At 42.6% G+C, this 18,437-nt stretch overlaps 1 protein-coding gene across 4 annotated transcripts in view; it reads left to right on the forward strand.

The window, feature by feature from the left end:
- rapgef6 (Rap guanine nucleotide exchange factor (GEF) 6) overlaps window positions 1-18,437 on the forward strand; it is a 145,643-nt gene that overhangs the window by 117,349 nt on the left and 9,857 nt on the right. For 3 of the 4 annotated variants that reach the window (XM_026181206.2, XM_080307262.1, XM_080307260.1), the window contains 10 exons: window positions 1,987-2,144; window positions 7,684-7,924; window positions 10,791-10,958; window positions 11,316-11,531; window positions 13,629-13,840; window positions 14,317-14,440; window positions 15,375-15,398; window positions 16,644-16,864; window positions 17,782-17,955; window positions 18,277-18,423. In XM_026181206.2, coding sequence (XP_026036991.1) covers window positions 1,987-2,144; window positions 7,684-7,924; window positions 10,791-10,958; window positions 11,316-11,531; window positions 13,629-13,840; window positions 14,317-14,440; window positions 15,375-15,398; window positions 16,644-16,864; window positions 17,782-17,955; window positions 18,277-18,423 — 1,685 coding nt within the window. The remainder of the gene's footprint in view (window positions 1-1,986; window positions 2,145-7,683; window positions 7,925-10,790; window positions 10,959-11,315; window positions 11,532-13,628; window positions 13,841-14,316; window positions 14,441-15,374; window positions 15,399-16,643; window positions 16,865-17,781; window positions 17,956-18,276; window positions 18,424-18,437) is intronic. The other variant, XM_080307261.1, reaches the window with a different exon arrangement.

Below are 18,437 nucleotides of genomic sequence, written 5' to 3' on the forward strand. Positions count from 1 at the left end.
CATTGCTGAATCACTTCAGCAGAAATCTGTTTTGTTTTGTTTGTTTGTTTGTTTTTTACTTTTTCACACTTTTCAATGTTGTCTCTCTCCCGTTTGCCTCCGCTGCTTCAGGGGCCTGTTTGGGTAAGACCTCTTGCGTAACTCCCCATCCTCCAGCCATTTTATTCAGTATCCATCTGTAGACCTGCGCACAGCAGGCAGCCGCATTTTCACCGGCACTGCTGACCTTCAGCAACATGACTAGAGGACTACATTTGTAGGTTTAATTCCTTAAATGCATGAATGCCAGCCTTCGCTTCATTTTCCTAATCAAACAAACTCTGCAGCTACATTTATGTTCAGGGCTTTAACATATTGAACTCAGTTACACTATGTTGTACAGCCAAATGTATTTTATTTAGGGTTATTACAAACAGAAACGGTAATGGCTACAAACTGTTTTGGTCCATTTAACAGTCAGAACAGCTGCCATCTAAATACAGCAGATGAGTATTTGTGCTATAAACTAATTAACTTCTTGAAAACTTTGTAATCACCATCTCCGGCCAAAAATAATTTCAATTTCTGTACATTGGTGCTTGTAATTGTGATCAACAGCAACCCATGCTTGTCATAACTAAACTAAAGTGCCACCAAAGTCTTAGTCTAGTCTTTTAAACCCAATCCTATCACTGCCTGTCTCAATGTCACTGTTGTCCGCCTCCTAAATCTTTTTGTCCTTTTCTTGCTTGTTCTTCGTCCACCTGTGCCGTCTTTCCATCTCCCCGTCTCGACTCTTTTGTTCCGTCGTGTCGGTGCAGTGCCTGTCAGCTGGGTGATCCAAAGATTACAGAGGCTTTGCTACAGCAGCGTGCAGCTGTGTTAGTGGAAGCCCTGCATTACTGCACCGTGTTCCCTAAATGCTGTACAGACACTCACACCTAGAGGGAAGCTGCGATTAGTATGCAGGCAGACTGGGGTGAACTCTCGCTGTCAGACACTACAGTTTCTCAAAGTCAAAAAGATCCATTTGTCATCTGCAGGATGTTCAATCCCTGCTTTGTTTCTTATTTTTAGCATGCGGCATTTTAAAATTTGCTGCTTTCAATCGAAGCTTCCACAGCTACAAAGGTTTTTTTCAAAGCTTCAGATGACACATTTTTCATTTCAGGTAGGTTTTTGGAGGCTAAATCCGAACACCCGACCTCTGTTTTAGTGTCTGAAGACATCACATGCTTCCCAATCAAGAGAGGCCAGAATGAAGCTGTTAATATAAAGGTTAAAGCTCGCATATCCCAGAGTGTAGCTGAGGAGCAAAGTGTAAAGTCTCTCAGACTCAGTGCAGGGTTGCAATCTGTGCAACCCAACACACACAGGAGGGATTAAAGAAGCCAAATCCTAACACTTGTCTGCAAAAGCAGAGCGACCTACACACATGCAAAGTAACGGTAATTATATAATTGACTAAAAAATCCCCACGACTTTCAAATGTGCTCCTCCTAAATGTTCCTATCTGTGCCAGCTATCTGTCATTGTTCTCTCTGTGCGTGTGCGTGTTTTACCATTTGCTGTGCGTCTCTCGCTCTCCGTGAATGCTCCTTATCAGTTCTCGCCATTCATAAAATCTCCTCGTGGACGAATGTCAGCGTTGTGACTGCTGCATATTAAAAGACACGTATAATGATATTGATGTTTTGTGTTTTCATTTTGCAAGAGTAAACATTTTGATTAAATCTGTTTTATTCCACCGTGTTATGAGTTGTGATTTTTTTTTTTTTTAATATATCCTGAAGATGATGGGGAATGCACTAGTACCTATGCTTACAACTCATAACATTTTTTTATGCCTGCTGAGCATCATAAAACATCATATTTTAATTATAGTTTTGTCTTTAATGGAATAAGTCTAATTTTATGTTTCTCTCTTTTCCTCCCCTTTGCTTAATTTCCTCCTCCCTTCACTACCTTTTTCTCCCACTCTGCACCGCTCCTGAATTTTGTCTCCAGTGATGGCGGCTTAGTTCAGTCTCAAGATGACAGCATTGTGGGTACAAAGCAGTGCCGTCACAGCGTGGCCATCATGCCCATTCCTGGCAACCTATCATCAAGTAGCCCAGACCTGCTACAGCCAGCAAGCAGCGTCCTGGACTTCTCCATCCCTGCAGGTAAGAAAAACACGGTAAATGGCCATCACAGTTAACAGACAAGTTTGCTTGTTCATCTGAAAAAAAAAATCCTTAGCAAAATGTTTTTCCTGGGATTTTCTGGGTGTTTATGAAACCGTTTTCCCACCATTCACATTTAGCTGTAATAGTCTCCAGCTGTGAGCGGTTCCTCTAAATGCTTTATGCAACTCACTATGATACAGTAATGAAGACACCACATACTCAAATGAGTGCGTAATTTGGCACTGGGGCTAACTTTTTCTTTTACTTTCCAGCGTTGGATTATTACTGACAAGTCAGTTTCACTCACTTTTTGTTTTGATTTACAGTTTATATCAAAGTTCTGTTGTGTTGTAAAAGTTCTGCTTTTCTCAGCTTTCTCAATAAAAGCTTAAATGAAAGTAGCGATGGCGATAATGTGGAGAGAAACAAAAAAGAGCCATCTTTCACAACAAGCTTTCTGTATTGTCTCTGATTTAAAGCTGTGGGAGGGCGTGCCGTCCTACTAAATTTATTTGATGATGTGCGTATATCTCGAGGAAAAACATGTCTGGCCGTTCACTTAAAATGAAACAGAAAAGTTAACGTCTTGCTACAAAACTTTAACTCATAAAAGAAAAATATCGTCATATATTTGCAGCCTGAGACGCCACTTAGAATTTCAGTTGTCTCGGCCGGAGTTCACGGCTGCTCGTATGAGGAGGCTTGACCTGTGACCCTGGCCTTTTTGAACAGTATAAGCCGCTTGTGGAGTTGAAGGACTTGCTGTGTACTGAGCAAACAGCCTGTCACCCTTGAACGCATTAAGCATCCATCTGCCGACTGTAGTGTTGTCGAGTGCACTTTGGGGGTGGGTTCATTTTAAGCCTTTCCTCTTATTTGTTCACCTTGAGAAACAGGCAAACTCCTCAAAACACTTTCTTGTGCTGACAAAGGAGTTTTAAAGCAAACGCACACATCCTGAGTTGCACAGAAATGTACATGCAGAAATGTGGCTGTTTGACAAGACCTGACCTCGGCTTGACTCAGACGAGTTCCTGAGCCCATAACTATTTAAACTAACACGCAGCATTCCCCATGGATTTGTGTGTTATTTATGTGTACATCCGGTGAAAGATCGAAGGGGAAAGCGGAAAGAGGCCGAGACAGAATATGGTCTTGATTTATTCCACTAGCCATTTGTCAGTGAGCCGCACACACTCGGACAGACGCACGTGCACACGCGCTGTAGTTTGCAGACCTATACATCACATGTGGTTGTGTTATACTAGAGTACAAACACACAACTGTGCCACATTAATCATCCGCCATTAGATCAAATTTCCTTCGGTCCTGCGGCCTCCCATTAGCTCTAATCGTAGAATGAAGAACAGCTTGCAGAAATAAAAACCTCCTTTTCCAGATGCTCTGCAGAGCTTGTAATACCCCCAACAATGCCCTGCCTATGCACTAATATTTCTTTCCCTAAGTCCATACTGGGCAGGAGGTCTAATGGAAAGTGCTGGCTGCCAATATTCAGGAAAATTTGTAATTTTTTTTCATGTGTTTTGTCTCATTAACTTTCAGATTGGTTTTCATTTTGATGGTTTTAGACTTTTCTTGGCTTATTTTATAGCACCATTTAAGTTGCACTTATAGAATTTCATTACTAGAAATGTTTCTTTGTAATAGCAAAGATATTTTAAATTCATTTTGTGCCACTTTGCCCTGTAAGTCACCGCCCAGTTTTATCTGAGAGGCTTAATAATCAACGCTTAGTTAGGGAACAAAAGCAGGCAATAATCATAATGGAGATGAACTACAGCCCTGCTTTTACCAGGTATTTGTGTGACTTTTGCCACACTTTATGTTGCCCATACATTCCTGCTTCAGCCATCACAGGCTGAATCGGTTAGAGAGGCAGAGCCGGAATTGCTTTAGAGGTAGAGTACGAGTGTTTTCTCTGGAGGCTGCTGCTTATGTCTTGTCTCATTTCGCAAAGTGGCATTGTGTCTGCGTGTCTGATGTACAACTCTGCGTGAAGCTAAACCCACAGATGCTCACTCGCTTCTGTGTCTTTTTGCCACTGTCGCTCTCTCTTTTTCTTTTTTTCCCTCCGCTTCTTCAGTCCTTTACTGTCTCTCTCTCCTCTCGCGCGTCTCTTGCTGTGATTTTAAACAGATGTTCTGGTGTCGACATGTTGAGTCATACTCTGCCTCTCTGGTTTCCCATAAGCAGATTCAGGATACACTAGAAACTCAGCTGGTCTTCCCTCCTTTTCGTTTTTCTTTTTTTCTTCTTCATCTGTCATAATGTTTCCAACTGCTGTGTCTCTTTGTGCTCCTCCCACACTCTCTTGTGCTTGTAATTACTTGTGTTTTCTCTTTTTCCTCTCTGCTTGCCAAGCTTTGGGACTCTACTGTAAGTATAAGGATATTTCATTGCCACTGTTGGATAGCCCACCACACAGACACACACACACACGCACACGCGTCTTTGTGTTCATGAATGGCGCTCTTCAGGCTCTGGACCCTGTTGCATGTTGCTGCTTCTTCTTCTTTCGGTTTGTTGTTGTGAAACCTTCCAAGTGTCTGAGGAAGGACACGTCAGTCTGTTTTTAAGCAGTTACCTTTGGGGTGAAGGACGCATGTTCGTAAGATTGATTTTTCTGTTTGTAAACACGGATACTGATATTCAGCCTTAATGAGAAATGCTGGCCCCAGTTGACAGAGCTCTTGGTTTAAATCCAAAACCAAATAGTCAAATTGTTGAACAGCAAAAAAGAAGAGGTGTATGATTGGGAGGATATTTGTCATGAAACAGTTGTGTTTGACCTTAGCTAGTCCGCTCTCCTCTCAGGAACCTGAGCAAGCTTGGCAAATTTTCTCCTGCTATCTTGTGATTTATGACTTCCGACTGTATGATGGAGGGACTTGGAAAAGCTTTGGCAAACAGTAGAAAGGAGGCTGAAGAGGAGGAGGAGGAGCAGACTTGCTTGAAGTGTGCAGCCTTTGTTAGTGCTGTGTTTGCAAAATCCCACGCCTTTCCTTCTTGTGTAGAAAGCCTCTTTGGCTTCTTGCTGTTTATGTAAATGAACAATACTTTATTAAAGATGGTAATTGATTGGATGTCCGGCCGGGTGGGCACTATTGTCCTCCTGTGTGGCAGTCCAGGTCATAGCTCATCAAGAGGATTAAACACGATTAGGCCCCCTGGATATGATAGCCAGCAATTTATCTGAAGGCTTTCCACACTCTAATCACAAATTACAGCTAATGAGACACAAAGCATTTAGCCTCCAGTCAGCCTTCTCTCAACACCCTGCTGCACATAAACAGAGAAGCTCTCTTCTGCTGCAGCACCACAGAGGGAGGAGGAAAAGCTGCACTTTAAAACTCTCTAATGCGGTCTTTGCCAGCAGAGCGTCAGCGTACATAGCTCCATCTTCAGCATAAAAGTCAGCAATCATCTGAATGAGTATAAAAGTGTTTATGTATGTGTTTGCACTTAATGAACACACAGTCAGTAAAGAGGTCAAGAAGGGGTGCTAACATCAAAACATTAATATGTCGATACGGTTCAATGGAAAATAACAACAACAAAAGCTGGCTAAAAATCTGTGAAACAGTGCAGGGAAACATCTGGAACCCGTTTTCAAATTAGGCAATGATTCATGAATAGACTATAAATAAGCACTCGATGTCCACAAGTAACGCTCGGTGGCAGGTACAGTTCAGCCGAATCAGCAAGTAGAAATGACAGGAAATAGAAAAGAATTGGTTGCTTTTAGAAACAAAAGTGGTGACTAAAGACAAAACAAACAAAAAAGAAAAATGACTTATGCTTATCAAAATGCTGCGCATAAATTAAAGTTAAAAAGTGGAAACTGAATCCCTCAGCGTAAACCCACCGTGACTGCGACCACAGCATTGCATCAGATGCATACAGAGAACCGACTTTTTATGTTGAATTTGGAGCTCTGAATCCAAAGTACGCACACTGACTTGTGTACAGATAACAGCTTTCGCCATTCACACGCACTCGCAGCCACAGACCGATCAGATATCCATGCAAATAAGGGCAGGCTTTGTGTTTTGCCCTGTACCTGCTTGATAAACAAAAAGAAGCCGGTGTGTGTCTGTGTATGTGTGCATGAGAAAGTCATAAAGTCATCGCTCATGATCCCGTCTGTTTCCAGCAAGGTAAAACGAAAAGATTGCGTGAACCCGCACACGCTGAGGTTCATGTTGCAGCTGTGTGATAGCTTCATCTGGTTGTCGGACTCTCTTCCCAGTTGTCACTGTGCAGCGTTCATAATTCATTCTTTTAAAGCTCTTTACCCGCCTGTGGCTAATGGGCCGTACCCTCTTCCTTACTCAAACACAGGGATCTTTAATGCAGGATTTCACTCAGGGGGAACATTTCCATTATTTAACACACACAGCACGCCATGTAAGTCCCGTGCAGCTGCGTGCAGCCTCGGGAATCTGTTGCAATCACCAACATTCAAAGCCTTTATAATGGACTATTTAACAACAAATAACAGGCACGGAAGTGGCTTCATCTTTTACTTCACGTAAGATGTTTCTATAAACCATTTAGGTTTAAATAATAAATTACTGGATTTTCAGTCTTATGCTTTTACAACAACAGTGATCTAATATTACAGAGGTCTGTCATGCTGTGGGAAATAGAGTGCTAAGGTGAAGACACTTAACCCAGAAAATATGACAATATGATGCTAAGAACAAACTTACTAGCAGGGCACATCACAGAGATAAATTCAGAGATGATTCAAGATGAATATGTGCATATCCAAGGTCAATGCAGGGCTGCCTGAGCCCAATATATCTGCCAAGAAGTGAAAGTCTTCTGCTACCCTTGCATGCATGTTTTTCCACATGCTTTGTCCTCTTCTTTTTATTCCCGTCTGTTGTTCACTTTTTAAGTGTTATTTGAGGCTGTGTTTCAAATAGACTGTAGTCTACATGTTTTAAAGACAGCATGTGACTCTTATGTTATTTGTTTTTGAAGAACAGAGTCAGAATAAATGTGTTATGTGCTAAAGTATCTGCCTTCGTGCGCTGTCAGAGAGCCCTGTGACATACTGTAACATTAAAAGCACAGTCACATCAACCCTTATCCCTTTTAGATTTCACCACAATGGGTTTTTCATCCGGTCTTCCTCCCCTCACCACCAACAGGCTGCAGCAGATGGTTGTCCCTGTCTGTTTTGTTCTGCTGGAGGCTTCTTCCTGTTAAAAGGGAGTTTTTCCTTCCCACTGTTGTCAAGTGCTTGTTCATAGAAGAACATTGTATTGTAATGTTCATGCTCCTTGAGGCGAATGTTGTTGTGATTTGGGGCGATACATACAATTGAATTCAGATTTTACACTCAAGGTGTTTAGGCAGAAGAGTTGGTCTCTTCTGGAAGTTTCTTGCAGAGTCTTTCCAACTTAAACTTGTTAATAATCAAAGTAATTTCCTGTCTTTACTGGCCAAGCCGACTTTTTCCAAAACATCACACAATTCGTCTGTTTCCTTTCTCTTCCACTCTTAGACATCCCAGACCAGGTAATTCGAGTGTTCAAGGCCGACCAGCAGAGCTGCTACATAATCATCAGTAAGGACACTACTGCCAAGGATGTCGTCGCGCACACTGTCAATGAGTTTGGACTCGTCGCGGCACCCGAGACCTACTCCCTGTGCGAGGTATCAATTAGCCCAGAGGGAGTCATAAAACAGCGCCGTCTGCCTGATCAGCTCTCTAAACTGGCTGATCGAATTCAGCTTAATGGAAGGTAAGAATCACAACTGTTACACTGGTGTTGATTGTTGTGGAAAAATCTAATACTCGGTCTGCATTTGTGTTTTATGACCCGTTTGATCCATCCCATCTTACATAATGGTTATCAGTGGTATTTTCTTATACGCAACTTCAGCAGCTGAGTGCTTTTCTCTCTCTGCAACATGAAGTACACAAACACAACCCAGAATAAAGCTGGAAACAACACTTGCAGGTCCAGGAAGTTTGTTGTTGTCAAAAACAAAAAGGATATCCACTTAAATCTTGAATTATCCAGCCTGTAGTTATTGGACTCAAAACCCAGAATACTGAAACTGAGGGATTTTCCTCCCTTTTCTTTTTTTCTTATTATTTCTGGTTTCCAGTTTGTGAATGTTCACACATTTCTCACTGTTTTTTACAGCTGCACCAATTATTATCCTCTCAAATAATTTCTAGGCTTGCTAAGTACAGCGATTTAATCCATCGAGTGTCACATGTTTTCCAAATCAGCACTGAGAAAAGCTTGAATGTACTACTAAAGCAGTACTTCTCAGTCCTGCTCTTGGAGATACGGGGTAGTATTTTTGTGATGTAGTTAATTCACTTAACACGACCTGGCGTGGATGACTTGAACAACAGTTTCAACAGTAGTGATATGCAACACACCCAAAGAGTCGAGGCTTTTCCTTTTTCTGGAGAAAATGGCAACTTTTCCACTTATTTGAAGAAGCTTCAACATCATTTTGTTGATGCTGCGTCTTCTTTCTTTTACCGAGTATATTTTTGTGTCTGTGTAGGTTTTTTCCCCCCCAATTTGTTGTTGTTTTGTATCACAGTTCTGTGCTAGTCATTTTCCCTTTTAAGATGAAATTAAGACGTGAAGGATTATTGGACTGCAGCCGTTACGTCTACCCTGAAGTGACTTTCTCCACAGTTTTCTCCCTCTTCTCTACTCGTCTCCTGTGGTCCCTCATTGGTCTCCTCCCAGCTAGCCTAGCATGAATTTTTCATCCTCTGTCAGGGGCGGAGGCCTCTGCAGACAGCATGCCGCGGCTGGAATTATTCATACGCACACTCGCACGCACATACAGACACATAGCAAGATATAGGCATGTAGCTGTGCAGGTATAGACCTCTTTTATGCTGGTTAAACAGCTGAAATTGAATATATGTGTGCGTGTATATAATCTCTTATGCTTTCCTGTTTCTTGAGGAAATCTTTTCCCTGTACTTGCTATTCTTGTAATGCTTGGCTGTATTTTTTTCAACCTGTATACATATGTAAGAGGGCAATCGGCAGTCCACATTGCAGTACTTTCTATCTGGAGCAGTATCTCCACCCGGGTCCTCTGTCACCATATCTCACCTCCTCCGTCTCTTCCTCTCTGCAGCTGCTGATTGACAGCAGGTCCAAGGGAAGGGGGGGGGGGGTCCAGGCTAAGCCAACACAAAGCCTTAATCATGCTGCCAAAATATACATATAGATGCGTCGAGGGGATCTTGAGCGCTTAAGCACAGATCGCACACCCAAACACTGCCCGTAGCTGTTTACGATGGCTTGGTTCCAGTGACGTTCCCTCTCCCAGTTCTATTAAGCAGCACTTTGTCCATCATTAATTTAGACTCCTCTCCTCTCTTCCCCTTAAGTACCCTGCTCATCTCCTTCCCCTCACTCCTTTCCTCCCATCTTCTTGTCCCTTTCTCTCCTCTGACATCATTTAGTCCCGCGTCCTCTCCTTCGCTCCTCTTGTCCCTTCTCGTCTCCTTTCATCTGGACTTCCTTTTACTCCTCTCCCTTCGTGTTCCTCTTCCTCTCTCTTCTTTCATCTGCGCTCGTTCCGACTCCTCTCTCGCTTGATGTCGTCTTTGCTCCTCTAATGCCTCCTTCTGTTTCAGAGGCATTACACAAGTGCTTTATCTTATCACCTCCTCTGCGTTTTCAGCGTGTGCAGATTCTCATAAATGATTAGATTCCTAAAATGTCTTGAATCTAAATATGTTGAGGGAGTTTTTCTCTGTCTTCTAAATGTGAAACAGGTCTCATGTTTTATCCTAAATATAAATTCAGCTTGATCTCACAGCCTGTCTGAGCTTGTCTGACAGAGTAATTGAGCGTGGTTTAGAGGTACATCCATGCCAACACTTTACCCCTGAGGGTTGCCCTCTCTTGGCCTATAATGCTCTGATTTGTGGTTCAGCATTCCTAGATGACCACATTACAGCTCCATTAGCGTGAAAGAGTCTCCCAGAAAACATTTAGAGACTAATCTTAAGGAGAAATGGCTCCTGTTTGCTCTTACTCAGGCACCTGTCATTTTTTTAACCTCTCTTTGCCAAGAGCCCTGCTTTCACTCTTTCTCTCCCCTTCTTTACCTTTAGATGTAAAATATGTACATAATCTGTCAGCAGCATCAGCATCAGAGCATTTTTTTTGCCTTTTCCTGAAACTAATTTCTGCTCTCAGAGAGAAAATTTGCCCATTTAAAAACGAAATAAGACTGAAAGGAACATTTAATTTATCAGGTCCAGAAAGTTTTATCAGCCTGGAAAAATGGATCTTGTCCACCCACTTGTCTGCCTATATTAAAGCTGAGGGAACTGCAGTCTAGTGCATACTATGCCAAGTAAGCTGTCACCAATAAAGTGTTTTGCATCATGCATTTCTAGCACTAAATATAATTACCGTCAGTTAATTTCTCTCCAGGTTTTTAGATTCAGAGGCTGAAACTTAACTCCTCTTTTTTGTTTCTCACGTGTAACGCAGCTTTTGAAATCTGGTGAATTCGTTACGGAAGTCTGGGAACATTAAGAAATATTTTAATAAAATAACAAAGTTATTCTTAGACTTATCCATCTTCCACCTGCTCCCTCTTCTTTAGGTATTACCTGAAGAACAACATGGAGACGGAGACGTTGTGTTCAGACGAGGACGCCCAGGATCTCCTCAGAGAAAGTCAAATCTCACTTCTGCAGCTGAGCACCATGGAGGTTGCAGCCCAGCTCTCCATGAGAGACTTTGAGCTCTTCAGGAACATCGAGTCCACAGAGTATGTAGATTTTAATTTAGCAGCAGTTCAAAAAAACAACTGCTGGATGGAATATTGCCTCATTAGAAATGGTCTTAGTGGAGGGGTGGCTGTCAAGAAGCCATTCGTCTAGAAACGTGGTGGAAGCTCTCTCGTGGCCTGAGGCTTTCAGCCATTGGTGTGGAAATCTTGTTAAAATTGATGGAATTATGAACCCAGAAAGTGCCGGATAGGTGGTTGAAGCATATTACTAGAGGATATCCATATTTTTTATGATTGAATATTAGTTACAGTAACAGTTTTTTGACATACCATTTGTTGAGATGATAATATCCTGCCTTTTAACCCAGTTTTGAACCCTTCTGTCACGTGTTTCAGGTACGTGGATGACTTGTTTAAACTAGACTCCTCTGTGGGAAGTGGCAATCTGAAACAATTTGAGGAGGTGATAAACCAGGAGACCTTCTGGGTGGCCACAGAGATCTTGAAGGAGCCCAACACTCTGAAAAGGATGAAAACCATCAAACACTTCATCAAGATCGCCCTTCACTGCAGAGAGTGCAAGAACTTCAACTCCATGTTCGCTATTATCAGGTTGGCTCAGTGTAGCACCTCCCCTCGACTGTTTGTGTCCTTCATTCTGCATTTACTCCATCTCTGCTGACAGATGAGCTTTGATGGTGGGTCTCCATTCACCACATCGTCAGGAGAACCAGTCCAACCCCCTCCCCTCTTCCCCTTCTGTTCCTTCCTGTAATCAGCCCTGATTCTCCCAGAGCGCACAGAAACTGCACAGCATTTAAAACAAGTCTCACAGCAGTAGTTATGCTTATTGTCTGCTACAATGATTGAGTCCCTGTGGCCTTTGTGGTTTGGCTGTAGCTGAGCTTTTATGGAGTATTAAACATAGCGTCAGTGTATTTTAGTTTAAGGACGCACGTAAATTAAAATCCGGCAGTATTTTCATGTTTAAGCATCTTAGCTTCTGCACAGAAGCTTGTTTGTGTGGGATTTATCCTTAATGTTTTTAACTAAGATCTAATAAGAACTTTCAGGTTAAAACACAAGCCTAAGGTCCATGAAAATAATGACATTTATTCAAAGAAAATGCAGTCCCACATAATGTGTTTACCCTCTTAAAGATGCACAGGACTGTCTGTTTCCCCATGATCAGAAAATCACAGTGGCCACCCCAGAGCATTTACTATTGTAGATTTAATTTCCTCCCAGCCCCAGAGGATCTGGTGTCATATGGCTGAAAAATGTGCCCGTTTAACATTCTGCAGCGTTTGTTTCCTGGAACATTTTGGATTTCTCCCTATTTTTTTCCGAATTTCTGAGTTTCATTTTCATGCAGATGACACCATTTGATGCTTAAGCATTTTCAACTCTAAGACCAATTCATTGTTTCAAGATTTCCCAAAATGCTCCTGCTCATTTTAATCTGGTTTTACTCGTCCCCTGTTCAATCCCAAGAGAAGACAAGTCATTTTGGGGAGTTACATCAAGCATTTATTTTTAAAAATCTGCCAAATCACACATGCAGAGATACATGATGTGGCAACTCCTTGCAATTAAGGGAGCAGCGGAAAATAGCTTCCTTTACTAAGATAAGAAAGGAGGCAAAAAAAGTGGGCATCACGGTGTCTTCACTGTCACACTGTGTCCGAACCAGCAGGTGAAATAACACCTGACCACTCCAAATTCTCACTCCATGTTGGTTTTATAGTCCAAGTCCTTTTTTAGCTTTGAAACTTTCAAACAAGCACACTGCAGTGTGAAACAGTAAACAACGTGATAAATAATAAGAGGAACTGCCTGCATTGTTAATGTGGCATAAATTTAAATATAAGTGCAGGAAGAAGTTGCACTGAGCTCAGTACTGATGTAGATGCCGCATAAATTTGATGACTTGAACTAAATACGTTTTTTTGCTCTGTGTTCCTGTGCTAAGAATAAATGTTAGCACCCTTCTTATACAGCAGTACGCTGCCTGCTCAGTGTGACGAGCAGCACCCGTGTCCACTCCCTGATCTGGACTCGTGTTAAAAGAGCTCAGCCGTATGGAGACGCTCTGTTTGCCGCTGTAAAAGGCGCTTTAAAGCCCAAGTGCCTGACCTTCTCGCCCCTTTACATTCCTGCTCACAGCAGGGCGTCTGCACACATACGGATGCACAACCTGCCTGCTGACAGGGGCGCGGTGGTGGCGGCTGCTGCCCTGTGCAAATAGCAAAAAAGGGGAAGGTGTTAGACATGCAGGATTGTGAAATATGGATAAAGCCAAGCCATCTGTCCAGTAGTGTAGTGTTTGAGTCACATGATCTAGTATGACAAAGAAAACTGTGCCCGCTGCATGAAGAAATCAATGTAAGAGGAGAGAAGAAAAGAAATGCTGTGTCATTCATTGTTATTAGCTGTCTGTTCAGAGCTGACATCACCTCATGGGGTTTTCAGCTGTGGGAAAAGATGACCCCACTCACTGAAGTTAGTTAGCTCAAAGAGTAGGAACTGTACAGCATGAAACATTCACATTAAACCTAACCTCCTTTCCTTTTCTTCTCTACCCTTGTTTCATCTATTCCTCGTTTTTACCTCTCCCCCACCCTCTTCTGTCTGCCGTAACCTATTTATCTCTGCCTCGATCCCTCTCTTCCCCCCGCCCTCTTTGCACCTCTTTCCTCTCTCGCGCAGCGGACTGAACCTGGCACCGGTGGCTCGACTGCGGAGTTCCTGGGAAAAATTGCCCAGTAAGTACGAGAAGCTCTTTGGGGACCTGCAAGATCTCTTCGACCCATCCAGGAACATGGCCAAGTACCGAAACGTGCTGAGCAGCCAGAGCATGCAGCCGCCCATCATCCCGCTGTTCCCAGTGGTCAAGAAGGACCTCACCTTCTTACATGAAGGTAGAAGACTTTGTGTGCCTTCTCAGATGATCTACTTGCATCCTCCCTCTTGTGTTTCTTAAATACGCTACAAGACTGTTTCCGTTTCTTGAAGTTTAATTTAATCTCCCAGCTTCCTCTGTGTTGTGCCAAAGGTCATGTCACACTCACTGACGAGGTTTACTTCTGCTATAGGCTTCCTCTTCTTTCGTTTTTTTTTTTTCACCTAAAAGCTGGCCCGACTTCTACTCAAAGGCTCCTTCTTAAAAGTGTTTGTGTAAAATGAAAAGTTGCCCTCATTGTGTCCTCAAATTAAGCAGTGTGGCTAATGATAGCAAAAAATATATATAGAGGGAATTTCAGGTTTTACTTTTAAAATGTGATATGGAAAAAGTGTTGCATATCAGTTTCTACAAATGTCCATAATGTCAATCATTTCCTTCCACCACACTGCTGACGGGCGACTTCTCACTTTCTACTTCTGTTTGTCGTCTCAGGCAATGACTCAAGTGTTGATGGCCTTGTGAACTTTGAGAAGCTGAGGATGATCGCGAAGGAGATCAGACATGTGGTGCGGATGACCTCAGCCAACATGGACCCTGCCCTCATGTTTAGGCAAAGGTCGGTTGGTTTGACACTGCAGCATGATTAACCATTTAAACCGGTTTTAGGAGCAAAATGACAAGTGATGAAATGACAAGGCTGTTTGTGCAGATTTATATGTATTTGCATATGGCATTATACATTATATTGTAGAATTTCTTACTTAGACAACGTCCTCATCGGGGGAGCATATGATTGAATTTTGTATTTGCAAAAAAGCATCCTAGTGCACAATAACAAGCTAAACTGCTTGTTATTGTGAATCCACAACTTCCCTCATATTTCTTCAAAACTGAAGCAGAAGCGTGTAAAAAGACTTTCCCACCGAAGGCTACAATGTTGGCAAAAAGGGAACCGCACCACCATACTTCCACCAGCCAACCTTGATCCTTCACCCAACAGGATCAGGCTCGCACTGAAGGTCTGGTTCAATCAATTCCCGTTCACTTCCTGTTCAGTTCATGGCTCTCTGTGTTTGCATTGCATTCCTCTGCTGGAATGTAAGCACACAATGAATGGACTGAATGGAAATGAAGGTAGAATTGATGCCAGCCGCATTGTGTAGTTATTATCACTCGGTTTGTGTGTGTGTGTGTGTGTTTAATCACAGTCTGTCACTGCTACGGTGCATGACTGCCCCCTGCAGACACTCCCTTCATACTGCAAACCCAAAATATAGAGCAAACTTCAGTTCTATACACAAGTCACATATTTAAAAAAAACAAAACACAACACAATGTGCCAAATGCATCATATACGAAGTCATAACACACACTCTTCAGGTTGACATGGGGAGATGTCCACTGTTTGGTGTCCTCCCATCTCCGGTCATTTCCTGTTTGTTTGTTTGTGTTTTGCGGCATGACCTCTACATAGTCTTGTCTCCTCCTCTCCCCTGACCCCTGAACTTGTCTTTGAGTCACGCTTCAATCTTCACGCCTCTTGCTTGCAGGAAGAAGAGGTGGAAGAGTTTAGGGTAAGTTTGTCCTGCGTACCAGATTCATCCTGTTTCGGTCTGGCCCGGCAAAAGTTTGAATCCTCCCTGCATCCCTGTCATCATAAACTCTGCATGTCTCGCCATGCTTTATATGAGCGTTCATGTGTCTGCCTGTGCTTGTTCATGATTAACCCTTCTGTTTGCATCACACGAACCACACTAAAGTCCCTTATTGACCCATTAATTGTCTACCCTACTGACGAGAGTGTATGTTGAGTCATATAGTAGCTTGAAATGGTGCAGAGCGTTTCTTAACACATTCGCAGCTACCAGTGAAAATTGGCTAAATGATGAATTGCTGCTATTCAACTGCAGATTCAAGTTTAAGTGGAATATAAGTAGATAGTTATAATGCAAAGCTTCTTGCCTGGAAACAGCAGGAGAGTAATTAGACCTCATTGTTCCATTAAGTTCCTGTCCTGCAGTATTCATTTATATCTGATTGTCTTCATCAGCAGGTGAAGTTTGTTCAGTAACATTTCCATAACAATGCACAACGGCTGAAATGAACTGGAAAAAACTGCTACGCTTCCATAGCAACTACAAACTCCGTCTGCTGATGTTGCTCTTGTAGTACGATTGGAAACGCAACAAAATAGCACTTAAGGGTGGATCAGTTTATCACCTACCTCAGCTCACAATCCTGTAGAACGAACTCCACCTCGCTGCAAAAAAAAGGCAACGTTAAACGCACCAATGTGTATTTTAGTGATACTATTTGACTCAGGTTTGGCGTTTGTTCATATCTGCATCATGGCATAATATTCCCAGTATCGAATATTGTGCGTTGTTTGTTTCTTAACCCTTTTTGCCTCCATCTGACAAAATGTTCTGCTGTTCTGTACTGTGATAGCATGGCACACCAGGGAGTGCTGCCTCCCTCCCAGTTGCATGGTCCTTTTTTTAAAATGCTATGCTCCAAAACGGAGGCAGATGTACAGATTTTGTAGTAAAAGCTGTATTTGATAAGACGGAAGACCTTCGTGTTTTATTGGTGATTAAATTGACTGTGTTGCATTTTTTTCCTCCATGCCCTTTTTCTTCTCTTACACATTTATCTTCCTTTCCTTCTTTCTGTTCTTTGCGGCTCCGTCCTCCTCCACCTTTTCTGTTACTTCTGTTCAATTTAACACACTTCTTCCATCTCTTCTTCCTCTCACTGTCTTTATTATTACTCTACCTTTTCTTCCTTCCTCTTCCTGCCTCTCTGCTATCATCTTTTAGGTCTTTGAGTCAGGGCAGCACCAATTCCAATATGCTAGACGTGCAAGGCGGAGCGCACAAGAAGAGAGTACGCCGAAGCTCGCTCCTCAATGCTAAGAAGCTGTACGAAGACGCTCAGATGGCCAGAAAGGTGAAGCAGTACCTCTCTAACCTCACAGTGGAGACGGATGAGGAGAAACACCAGATCATGTCCCTGCAGTGCGAGCCGTCTTACAACACTTGTAAGTAAATCAGAAACTAAGAGGGATTCGCTATTTGGGTTTTTTGATTTAATTAGAAAAAGTATTTAGCGTGCTATTATCCCAGCAAGCATGCCCATGCAGATTCACAGGGGCTGCGTGGGCAGGGCAAACGTACACTTTTCCCATGGAGGCCCAAGTGAGTGTACCCACGCGGGGCCCACAGCAGTTTTGTGCTTTGGGGTCCCAAAAGGGAACTCTGTGGGCAACCAATAGCTCTTACCCACAGGAAACTCTCGCTGGCCCCGCCTGTGGGTCAACCTCGCATCCCTGCACTAGATAACTGTGGCTTTGCTCTGTACACACACCCCCACAGTTTACCCACAGCTATCCACTGTGGACCCACATAGCTGGCTCAACAAGGAAAAGCCATACAGGGAGATGTGACTAGTGTGGAGAAGATTAATACATGTTTTATGAGGCTCGGTGAAGTTTAAGACAGACTTGTTCGATGGGATTTGAGTTTATTCAAGCGAATGGCACTTTCAGCCTTTTATGGCCTTTTCAGCTCATTGGTCAAGCCGGCGACCTACACGCTGAAAGGCAGCAGGTTTCGCCCTGGACAGTTTCCTGTATCTCCCTGCCTCTCACTTTCTCCCTACTTTACTGTTTACTCTCCACCACTGTCCTGTTCAATAATATAAAAAATAAATAAATAAAAATAGATGTCCTGCACTGCCATCTAGTGGATTTTGGTAATGTTGTCAAAAATAGCAGGATTATTGGTTAGTATCATCGATTTTGGTACTTTTCTTGGTATAGGTAACTAAAGGTTCAAATAAAAAGCCCACATCAGATGTCGATCTAAACATCATTATTGCTTTATTACACTGGCTTCATGTTGGATGCAGTTTTGCCTGTTTATGACATTATTTTTTGTCACTTTCTTGTGATTTTAGTGTCTAAGAATTTGAATGAGAGGCGATCCACTAAGTCAGATATGTCTCCAGTCTCGCTGCGGTCAACTCTGCCCTCCGGAAAAACACAAAACAGGGTGTCACAAGTCCTACAGGTCCAGGTCCCACTGAACCCTCTACGAAAGAAGAGCACTGCCAAGGACATAGCCTCACTTAGTGAGTACATGCCTGTTTTATTTCTCATTAGGCCATGTAATGTAACTTTTTATCATCATGTAGGAACTTTACTTTTCAATAGACTTTTGTGTTTCAAAGATTAATAAGTGACTAGTTTTATGGTTATTGTAAAGTTGCAGTCGTGCACAAAATTCAAAATGATTTCAAACTTGTTTCTGAGAAAACAGTCGGGTTGTCGTCTTATTTATTTAAAGCAAAGACAGAAAGAAATGTCACATTTCTGTGTTCTGTATTATATGAAGTGTAACCAAATCCCTGGTTTGGCGACTTTCGTGACCTTTTATTTTCTCTCTTCTTCAGATTCCAACTCACCTCAGGTGGTTAAGAAACCACCAGTGAACTCGTCAGAGGAGTGGAGCACAAAGAGAACATGTGACGACACAGTTTCCACCATCTCCTCTCTTCACTCGAGCCCCACGGTGTCACCTCAGGGCTCCCCGCGCAAAGGTTTGCAACCAAAA

Source organism: Astatotilapia calliptera, chromosome 10, assembly GCF_964374335.1.
Source record: "Astatotilapia calliptera chromosome 10, fAstCal68.1, whole genome shotgun sequence".
Lineage (NCBI taxonomy): Eukaryota > Metazoa > Chordata > Actinopteri > Cichliformes > Cichlidae > Astatotilapia > Astatotilapia calliptera.